General features: G+C 31.0%; 1 protein-coding gene across 1 annotated transcript; it reads right to left on the reverse strand.

Moving 5' to 3' along the window:
• Positions 1–5613: 5613 nt before the first annotated feature.
• LOC120082419 (protein ALP1-like) lies at positions 5614–8909 on the reverse strand. The gene is made up of 2 exons (XM_039037578.1): positions 8475–8909; positions 5614–7019 (listed from the first exon to the last, which is right to left on the reverse strand). The coding sequence occupies exons 1-2, from the start codon at positions 8605–8607 to the stop codon at positions 5983–5985; spliced, it is 1170 nt and encodes a 389-aa protein (XP_038893506.1). The 5' UTR covers positions 8608–8909; the 3' UTR covers positions 5614–5982.
• Positions 8910–12100: the final 3191 nt, after the last annotated feature.

A 12100-nucleotide genomic window follows, 5' to 3' on the forward strand; every position in this document is an offset into this window, starting at 1 on the left:
ATATGTTATAATATTTAATATTAAATGTAAAGGATGGAGGTTCGAACCACGAATCTCGTGACTACTAGGATATTCAGATGCTAAATCGAAACACACATTGAAAAGATCAAACCCACCACTTAACTCCAATATCCCACTGTTGGAAGTTGATCCTAGTAGTTATTGAATTGAGTCTCGCAAAATGGCTTTGCAACAAGGATAAAATTATAACAATTTCCTACTTAGCTTCAGATTTTCACCAAGATAATGGATACATGTACAGTGGAATGCAGTAGGAAACACTGTTCTTATAGCCTTTCACAGGCTTGGATGTCGTCTGTTAGAAGCAATGAACAACTTAGGAACTTTCCTGATAGCACACTTCATTTATTGGAAAAATACGACCATGATGTCTCATATTCTCCATCAGCAAACCCAAAACTAATTGTATGCAAGCAAAAGTTTACCATTGTACTTTCTTTATAAGTGGATCGGGTTTTGTCTACTACTAGCATTCGACAAATGCAATCCAAGCACTCACTAATGAAATCACCCAAGACTATAAAAGAGTGTTTAAAGTATTTATATTATTCATATCAACTTCAAAATCGAAAACTATACTTGAATCCTCAATATTCAATGTTTCACAAATCTCGGTAATATTTGATATCGAGTTTATGACGTATGCATATCTCTCGTGATGTCCTTTCGTCTATAAGTACAATCAACATCTTCATAACTCAATTTCACAATGTGACCAAACACCTTACTTCAAATATGGTTATGATTCAACATTTCATGCTTGCGAGTATGAACATTGAGTATTTCGATAAATATTCTTAAACTTTACAACTCGAGATCTCTGTTTATATTCATGTGTCATGACTATTGTAAAGTTCGTTTTTGGACTTGATCTTAACTTTAAGCTTAAATTTCTTTCTCATCATCCTAATAAACAATCTCAATCAATTAAGCTTCGGTAACCAAATACATTATTCATTTACTGATTATTATTTTTTTTTTTTGACAACATTCATTGGTTGAGTTGATAAAGTTTTCTTTTTGAAGAACCATAAATTTATTTGGGACAAACATTAAATTTATATGAATGATGATTCACCTAGAAGAGATAGCTGAGATAGTTATAACAATTCTTATTAAATAAATATTTTACGTTTTATCATATTAATTCTTTTTAGGAAATGATGCTACTAAATCATTAAGTATGGAATATCTTGATTTTGAATTGTAATGTAAACAATTTTGAGTTAAATCTTAATTTAGTATTTCATAGAAGTCTTTAAACTTTCAATTGCATATTATTTGTAAAACCAGACGTCGAAGAGTTGTTGTATCATGGAGGAATCACTGCTCTAAAAGCAATTTTTGCGCGACCTTGATGTCAATCGTTGCTCTCCAAGTTTAACACAACATCCAAATTCAGGTGTGCACTCGTCGGAAGATGGATTGGAATGAAAGAAAAATATTGCCCAGAATAGAACATATAAAGGAAGATTAGCAGAGTCTAGAGAACGAGATATTGAAAACCTATTTTTTCAGATCGGTGTTTGTGCATTTAAGAAGAAGAAGCTTATGAAAACGGTTAGGGTTGAAAAAGCAATAGGAAGAAAACAATGACAAATAATAAATCATAACGGGAAGAAACAATCACAATAATAAAACTTATTTAATATTAAAACGTTTAATTTTTAGGTTAAAAATAAAGTAGATAAGTAATAAAAGTTATTTCTTTTTCACTCAAATGCAGTAACCTGAACTCGCTCAACCGAATGGTAGGAGTGTCGCGTGAGTGTGGTGAAAGAGTTATACTTCCACCACTACCACACTTTAAAGTTACCTCTAGCATACATTGGTATTTATACTTTTAAAGCATTGCTTAATTCTCCAACATGGGATTCTTTTAACTTTTGCTATGAGCCTAAGCCCAAGAGTCATTTCCAACATGGTTTTTCTCTCTTGTTTTTGGATTTTTATTCTCCTTCATAATTTTACTAACATTGCACAAGATTTTAAATTTTTGTCTACATATTGATGTTATCATCACTTCAATATGTCAATGGATTTGTTCACATACATATTTTAGTATGCATTTCTATTATATCTAGAAAATTTGACAAAACATAACAAAATTATCAACAAAATATCATTAAGACCGGCCTAATAATAATGAGAATAAATTTAAACTTTTTTTAAAAAAATAATTTAAATATGTTTTATAAAATTTTAATAATTAGACGTTTTCTAGAAATATCCATCTATTATTTTTATTTATATTTTTTAAAAATTGAGACCTTGACATTTTCGCTGACATCAATGTTTAAAATTTTACCTCAATTAATCATAGTCTAATTGGTTTGGCACTACAACAAAATATACAATCCATGACAATAGCACACATAGAGAGGAGAGTGAAAAAAAATAGTCATAAAAATTCATTTCACGCGTTTTTTACGACAAAAAAGAAGTTTTCCGAATTTTTCGAAATTCATGACAGTTTTTTGTGTCACAAATTTATGGCTATAAAAGCAAGTCTTAAATGTATGAAAATGAAAAAGGCACGATTTTGACAGGAAAAAATGGAAATTTTTGGACTTTTTGACTACTATGATGATTTTCTTGTATCAATAATTAATGAATATAACTAACATCAAATAGTGACACTTCTTTAGAGTCATTAAATTGTAAAAAAAAAAAAAAAAAAAAAAAATCACTTTTGGCAGGAAACAAATTTTTTTGAAGAGTTTCTAGACTTGTATGAATGGTCATTAAAAAGCAATTAAGAAGAAAATTAGTTATGATTATTTTTTCAATCATGAAGATGATTGGGAATATGAAGAAAAAATATACCAGTAATGTCTCACGTCACTAAATTTTGACTATAATTTAGGAAATTAAGACATCAAATCAACACTTAAGTGAACTAAATTAAATTTCTTAAATGATGAGAAAATAGATTTCTTAAAAAAATTCTAATTCTTTGGGATTTAAATTTGAAAGTTGCCTAATTCTAAAATGAAAACCAACCCTTTTAGTTAAAATTAACAACATATTTAATGGTTTTAACATTAGGGGCATTTAAGTTAAATTTCTTAAATGTTGAGATTTTTTTTTAAAAAAAAAAATAATTCCTAGTTTTTCGAGTTTAAATTTGAAAAGTTGCAGGAAAATAACCCAATCCCTTTTGGTTAAAATTCACAATATATTTAGTGGTTTAACATTTGAGACATTTAAGTTAAATTTCTTAAATGGTGAAAAAATAGATTTTGTTTTTTAATTTTTAATTTCGAGGTATTGGAGTTAAAATTTGAAAAGTTACCTAATTCTAAAATGAAAATCCAATCCCTTTGATCAAAATTGAGAATATATTTAATGATTTTAACTTTGGGAGTATTGAAGTTAAATTTCTTAAATGTTGAAAAAAATAGATTTAAAAAAAAAAATCCTAGATTTTGGAGTTTACAATTGAAAATTTGCCTAATTCTAAAATAAAAACTCAATATCACATCTGGTAACAATTTTATTTAATTTTATTTTTCTATGTACACTATATTTTAAAATATCAAAGGAACATTAAATTAATTTTGGAGAGATAGGCAAGATCTTTAAAATGAAGAAAGAAAAAGGAAAATTTTCAATCTGCCTTTATGCTACTCCAATAATTGGCATTGCTGGTTGAGAGTGGAGCAAATATTTTGGGCAAATTTGTGATTTACGGTTGCTTAAAGGGTTCATGTTGCAAATTTGGGTTCTTAAATTGTGAGGTTTTATGTGTATTTAGTTCCATATTTTTTTGTATATGGTTTTTGAAAATTTTGAGAACAATGGACAGAGTGAAGGAAGAATTTTTTAAGTTGGAGTGTTTTTTTGGTGTATAAAAGGTATATCATATAGCTTAAAACCACATGTTTATTTGAATTGATTTTTTTTTTTTTTTTGTAAGATTTAATTTCTTTTAATAATGATTACAATATCTATGAAATAGTTGTTGACATCGATTTACTGTGATAAATTCAAGTCTAAATAGTAAGCCTGTTGTGAGTATTCCAACTTTTTTGGAAATAATGTTTTAAGCAAAATTCATGTGTTGTTTATTATATTTTGATTGATTAATTGTTATTTTCCAAAAAAGTTTGGACAAGTTACAAGTTTATTAGCTTCTATGACGCTTTTTTATGTCAAGATTCAACGTTAAAAGTTTGTTAGCTTTGTAGTTTTGAAGAATGATTTAAATCTCGAGGTTATTTATGTTATTAAAGTTTGATTTGGAGTCTATTTATGTAGTTATATTGTGACTTTATGTATTGTTTTTGTTTAGTTTGATTTGAAGCTTATTTGTGTGACGAAAATGAGGTTTTGAGTATAAATGTAGACAACAAAATGATATGGAGAATGTGAATATCAAGATCAACGTATATATAACCTATGTATATTGTTATTATTTTTTACATTAATGTATTGAGTTTAATTCTTTTAGTTGTAATTACTAGTTCTATAAATGACTTAACCAAAATTCGGTTACTAGCTTTGTTGTATATAATTTTCTTGTATTAACATTACAAACTCTATTGTTATATATGAAAGTTCACATTTATGTTTGTATATTTTTTTGCGTAAAAAAAATTAGAGGAATTATAAATGTAATAACAGGTATGAAACAAATAGTTATCCATCATTAAAAGCATTTTTTTGACATTTCACAAATGTCATGAGATGTAGTTATATGACATTGGAATATTGTCATCAATCAGACTGCAATGGCTATAAATAAGTGTCAAATAGCATAATTTAATGACGTTTGTACAATGTCATAATTAAGGCATTATTGACATTGTATAGGTAAATGTTTTCGTGACGGATTTTCAATGTCAAGGCAAATGTTTAATTGACAGAAAAAACCAGTTTTTGAGTCACTTGTTGACAATGAGAAATTATCATAGAAAATATTACCATGATGGTAATTAATATCTCTAAATGATTATTGTTGACTGAATTTGAGTCCTGAAATAACCAATAATGATAGATTTTTCACGTGTCATCTATACACTTTCCTTGATGGTGAATTCAAAGACTACAAGAAAGAGTCACGAAAAGTGTTAATGACAAAAAAAAAGAAAAAAAGGACAAAAAATCACAAATGTTGTATTAAAAAACAGTTGAGTCATTGTCATCTATCTTTCATTAATTACATATAAGAACTTATATTTGATTAGGCAAGGTAAATGAACATAAGATGCCCTTGTTAATGCTAGGTCTATGTTTAACACATTACAAATTTAGAGACTATAGTATAACATTTAAAAGTTTAATGACTAAAATATTTTAAGAAGGAAAGTTTAAAAATGAATAAATTTTAAATGACAAGAAGGTTTTAAATCTCATTTTTATTCATTGAAATTTTGAAATTTTAGTTTGGTCTTTGGTATAATATAAATCCTAATTGTATCACGTTTGAAATATTGTACCATTCATATTTGAACTTATATGATATCATTTATGTGTATATTTACATGTTGATACATACATTAAAAGTCATAATTTATTATCAAAACGAACATAATTCAATTGGCATAAAGAATATACAAACTTCGAGATCAGAAATTCAATTCTTCTGCCTTACCTATTAAACCACAACATCTATTATTATTAAGCAATGGACAATAATGGTCCTGAAATGAATAATAATAATAATAATAATAATAATAAAGATAAAAGTTGAAACTTGTATGCAAGGCTGTCATTCCCATACTCTTCACTACAAAAGAACAGCTCATATACTAAGCAACTTGTGTGTTCTATAATTTCCTTCTTTCACTGTTGACAAATTTTTTAGATCATTGGAACAGAATCAATTCATCAATCACTCCCCAATAAATCACTAAAGCATTAACTGGTGGTATGTACATGAGGCAGAAGCTTAATCCCATTATTCAAACTTTGTAGAATGTAAAAGAATAGTCAACATGGTAACAAAGCCTCGCAGTTTCAGATGAACAGCAAAGACAATCTATCTCTCAGATATGCACCCTTTGGGTCAAAAACATCACAAACCTGTTGTTTGTAATCAACGTCGTGTTCAATAGACAAAGGAACACCACCATCCTCCTCTGTGTCATCTCCGATATCGATTATAATGTTATGAAGCAAGCAGCAGACTAGAATGATCCTTGGCAATCGATGTTTATCAGGTCTCCACATCACTCCCTGAATGATCCTCCACCGCTCTTTCAACATTGCTAATGCTCGTTGCACCACCAACCGAGTCTCTTTGTGTCGCTTGTTGAATTCAGCTTTTGATGTTGAGTGTTCTTTTCCGTCATAGGGAGTGACAAGATAGGGAAGTAAAGGATAGCCTGAATCTCCAATTATATATTCTCTGATTTCCGATCTGTCGTTAAGCTCTAACCTCTTCCCATTCAGCCTCTCCCCCTTGTCACAGAGCTTGTGGAAGTTTGAACTCTGGAAAACTAACCAGTCTGACATTTTTCCAGGCAATCCAGTTAATATGTCTCGGAACCTCATTTCAGCGTCTACAATCACTTGCAAGACCATGCTATGGTTTTTCTCCTCATCAAGCCATACATAACTCGTGGAATCCGAAGCAGGCAGACACATTGTGATGTGAGTGGTATCAATCGAACCACAACAGTTAGGGAGTCCTTGTATTTTCTCAAATTTAGATTTCACTTGGGCCATTTCTACTTCATTTGAAGGCCAATGAAGATGGCGAAGCCCCCTTTCTTCCATCGACTCCACAAATCGCCATGTGACTTGAGATACAGTCGAGTGGTTCAATCCAAGTGAATCACCAATTGTCACTAACGATTCACCGGACCCCAACCTTCTTAAAGCTACAGCTACTTGATCACATAAAGACAATGGCCTACCATTCAAAAATGTAAAATGACCAGATTTAGCTGTCATGTCGTCCTTGACAAGCAAACATATGTAGTCGAAAGTCTTCCGGGAGACCTTAAAAATGGATTTGAATCTATCCAAACCTTTTGATGCAGAATGAAGACCTGCATAGAAATTGGGCCAAGAAAGTGTAACCAACATTTTCAAATTAAAACACTGAAATTTGGTTCTGAATATTTTGAAGAAAAAAGACAAGTTCCAGATATTCATGACAAGTATGATTAGTTTTTCATCTTGCAGTGTAATGGAAATAGATACTCATTGGCTTTCAAATATGTATGGTAGAAGACTTGAGACACTGATATATACTAGAAGAATACATCTAATGACATTACATCAATGCCAAAACAACGAGGATGCAAATCGCTTGACGGGAATTATATAGCCTATATAATCAAACAACTACATTCTGCTAACAATCCACATTTTTGTTTCTGATTCTCCAATCCACACTCACCACTCTACATTAATCCAATATGTTTATCTTAGTCTACTATAGTTGTTTCAACACTACAAAATATAATTTAGTAACATATGGAATTTATATTATCTAATCCCTAGAATCAGATATGACAGAGATGGAGAGGGAGGAATAACATAAATTCTCTACATTCTCTAAGATAATAGGAAGGAATTTCTAAACAAGATGTGTGTCGTTCTTGTTGATTCTGGAATTCACTCACAACAGAACCATACTTTCAAGGGTAGTCTTTGGCAGAAGGCATTATCATACACCCTGAAGAAGGAAGCGGCAAGGCACGGACAATACATAGCAAAAGGTCGGAAGAAGGAACACACATAACAACATATAACCACCCCCCACCCTAATATATAGGAACACCCTTGTTATTCAAAGATCTAGCAGAAAAATTTGTGGAGAGATGAAAATAAAGATAAGGCCATTCTATTTTGACAATGGACCCACACATAAGTTCCATAGCTTTGGGTCTGATATCATCAGTATCATCAATATCATCAAAGAGAAAAATCAACATACTACTAGTGTCGAACCAGGATCAACTAGTTACAAATTCGAAAAGCCCTCAACAACGGAAGAAGACTAAATACAATTTATGAAGGTGTAGGATCAATTAAATCGCCTACACCGAACTCATGGATAATAAAAAACGACCACCAAAGAGTATAACCTATTCCTACATCTTCATAAACTAAACACTAACACATCAAATTCAAAATGAGGTCCCCTGTCAAGCACTAAGCATTACAAGCACAGAAAACAGATCAAAATCTCAGAAACATTGCCACATTGAGTCATTAAAACTCTTAAACAGAATCACATAACATTCTTATCTCTAACATAGAAACTTAACAAAAGTTCTTGCCCTCCTATACAATAACTCGAAGCTAACATAATAACTAACTCCCCTAATACATGCAATACCGTCAATTCTGTCCACAAACCAGTTAAGAAGTCAACCGAGTTCAAATCATTTGTTCCACAACATTCCATAGTTAAACAGAACCGATCTTACGATTAAAGAACTTCAATGAAAAGTAAAGAGGGAATCAAGAAATTAAAAAGTAAAAGATAGAAATACCATTGGTTCGTTTGGAGAAATCATCCCACCAATCTATGGCTTCATCCTTTTCAGAAGAATCTGAAGCAGTACCATTGGAATCGAGCTTTCTCTCCAATTTCTTCTTCTTTCTCAACCCTCTGATTGGACCCATTAGCCACAACGAGTGAGTGATTAAACCCAAAAAACAAAAAATGTTATTGATGAAACTGAAAAGCCATCAATGAAGAGGACACATAATATTCCCCAAAATCGCACACAGATTCTTCAAATTTGGTAAAAACAGGAATTGGGTTTTGCAATGGATAAAGATCGAGCCGCCCTTTGAATGAAACAAACTTTAAATTAGTGTTTAAAAAAAGGTTGAATCAATGCTTGGAGTCCATGTGAGGGAGCAGGCAGTTTTGGCTTAGCGAATGAGGTAAAGTCGATTTTGTACTGTGAGACAAATCCTGACGGCGGAGCTCTTCGTAATGCTCTTACCAATTCTATTCAGTCCAATTAAAAAGAAAGAAAAAATATTGAATTACTATCTCCTAAATTTCGGGATTGAATCAATTTAAATTTTAAAATTTTAAGCATATATTCTCTTTCGTAGTTGGAAAAATATCTTCTAAATTATTATAAATAAATCAATTTAGACCTTTTATTAAAGTTACAATTGAAAATCATCCAGACATGTAATTCTTATACACGTAGAGACATTTTCAAATGTCGAATCAATAAAGTAGATAATTAGAATTGACGCATCAAAGATTTTTAGAAGAAGTATTAATTGGGAGTCTAAATTGATTCGCTTATAAAAGTGGATAAAATTTTAAATTCTATGTCGTGTTTATCGAAACAAAATGTAATAGATAGTGTAAATTAATACAATTGTTATTGCATGGTTTAAATTGATACAACCTCTATAGTTTAGGTGTTTAAATTGATATTTTTCTGAAAAGTTATAACTTTCAAATTAGATTTTTTTTTTCCCACTTTACAAACTACTTTAATTTTATAAATAATGAAGTATGACTTTCTGTTATCATTACCATTTACTAAGTGTTAATTATTTATATCGTGCTTCAAAATTTCACACGCTAAGATTCGGGCTTCTCTTTGCTCTTACATCCTCCTATTCATACCTGTCCTTGTTCTCTAACTCGTGCTTATAGTTGCTGTTATGAACACTCATTAATGATGCATGAGGGAGGTTATGTATAATACTTAACACTATTATTGTGCTTCTTTAATGATAGAAAACCATCTTTCATTATTTTAAAAAAGGGAGCAAACATCATTAACCATCCAAAATTTAGGTCGTTCGTGAAATTTCTCCTATGTTTTTATAATATTGAAAAAACAGTATGGAATCATTAGTTTAATCAATGGTTTAATTTGAAAATAAATAAATAAATACATGAGAATACTTTCACCTAAATAAGCCGTAAATCTATGTTAAATTACTAACTTTTTTTTTTAATACGTACAAGTTTATTGCTTATAATTTATGTTTGTGTCTATTATTGTTTGGTTTATGAAATTTTGGAAAAATCTAATAAATGTTAGTTTTGTGTCTAAAGATTATTAAACTTTAAAAAGTGATTAACCCAGTTTGAAACTTTTGATTTTGTTTCAATAGATCTGCCCTTGACCTATAACCAATATTTTTTTAAATTTTACAAATTTATTAGTTACGATACTGGAAGTTAAAAATCATATTAGGCTAAAAATAATTTTATATAATTTTAATCTAATAGACCAATTAATTTTTAAAAATTTCAAATATATAAAGAACCTATTCAACACAAATTAAAAAAAAAAAATCCAGTGATCTATTCTATAGAGAATTGAAAATTTGAGGACATACAAGATATTTTTTAAAATTTAAAAACTAATTTGACACACTATTAATAACTATTAATCTAATAGAAATTTTTATGTGTATAATATTTTGACAATATTTACCTAAAGTTAGAAGGGATGTTTTAAAATTTAGAAAATTGGATAAACTATTTACAAATATAGCAAAATATTATTATTTATTAGAGATAGATTGCGATAGACCGCCATAGAAATTTATTAGTGTTTGATAGATATCTATTATGATCTATCGTCTAATGGTCTTGTAAAAAGTCTCTTCCATTATCAAGATCCTTGTAATAGAGGTATCACCCGCTATACGGATCTTGACATTCAGGGTATGGAGCCACCGTCGTCGAGGTCAGCGTGCATAGGTACATAAAGCTTATAGGGGTCACCACTCCCTGTCTTTATGTCCCTACGCGCAGGTCCGACCCTTCCGTTCTTACGGAAGCTTCTGCATGCAGCTTCTCCCTTTCCAAGGGGAGTGGAGCTCACTCGGCTTGTCATGCAGTGATCATGATCGACATAAAGCCTGCAATTGATGTCGTCTTGTCTCGGTTATGAGCTTTCCTATAGCATTGCCATTGTACGTGGGTCCACAATAGGAAGTGATTAGTCCAACCAAGGTTCATCAACCATTTACGATATTCGATCAGAAAGTTCTTCAAGTGAGAATCAGGGTAGAGAGTGAAGCACCCCCGGAGTGGGGGTGCAAAGGAACGACTCTTTCCTTGTGATTAGTAGGTGGAACATTAGCGTCAGTGTCCCTACCCCCCTCCCCCCTCCCCGTAGCGTACTCTAAAAGGGAGAGAGGAGGAGGAGGCCACCCAGAGCGTGTATATCACAGGGGGAAAGGAAGGAAGGGGAGAGGGCCTCTTAGTGGACGTAAACGAAGGACCACACAGCGGCCATCTTGCACTCATGAGAAAATACCGATTTCGAGAATCGAGTATCTACATATTCCGAGAGGATGTAAATGCATTTTAAGCCTCTTTTTTGGCCTTTTCTTTTGTTTCACTTTTACAAAGTAGCTTTATGCTTTAATATGAAAGTCGACCTGTGGAATACAAACACATACTCCGGAAAGGGCGCCGGAAAGGACAAGGGCTTCCTAACTCTGGTTCACCTCCCCTGTATGGAAGAAAACTTGTAAAAAGTCTCTTCCATTGTCAAGATCATTGTAACAGAGGTATCATCCGCGGTCTATCACCTAGTTATAGATATCTATTGTAGTCTATTGTTATCTATCGTTGATAGATAAAACATTTTACTTTACTTAAATATTTTTAAACAATTTATCATTTAAAATAATTCTTCCATTTACGATTTATGTCATACGTGGTTATATATATATATATATATTATTGTATTTACTTATACATTCTCTCTTTTATTTATTGCCCCTCACCGATCGAAGGATTTCAAAATAAAATATCTATAAATTATTTCGATGAATCAATATCTTTTGCTGTATTTCAAATTTATTACCCATTAAATTCTATTTGTTAGTTTTATTTTTTATTTTTATAACCCAATTAACCTTGTCAATCTAAGTTAGCTCACATGCTGAACACAATAACAAGTTTTTGATCCATTATTCTGGTCTGTTACGGGTAGCTCATCTATCTTCTTCTTTTTTTTTCATATTATTGGTACATTTGGATTAAAAAATATAATCGATTGGATTGTATGTAGACGATCATGTCACGAAAAGGACGGAATACGAGCCAAAAACAATACTCAAGACCCAATTGGTCTCGAAGAAAAGGAGAGTTTAGGCTAAATATCTAGACTAA

The sequence above is a fragment of the Benincasa hispida genome, chromosome 8, assembly GCF_009727055.1.
Source record: "Benincasa hispida cultivar B227 chromosome 8, ASM972705v1, whole genome shotgun sequence".
NCBI lineage: Eukaryota > Viridiplantae > Streptophyta > Magnoliopsida > Cucurbitales > Cucurbitaceae > Benincasa > Benincasa hispida.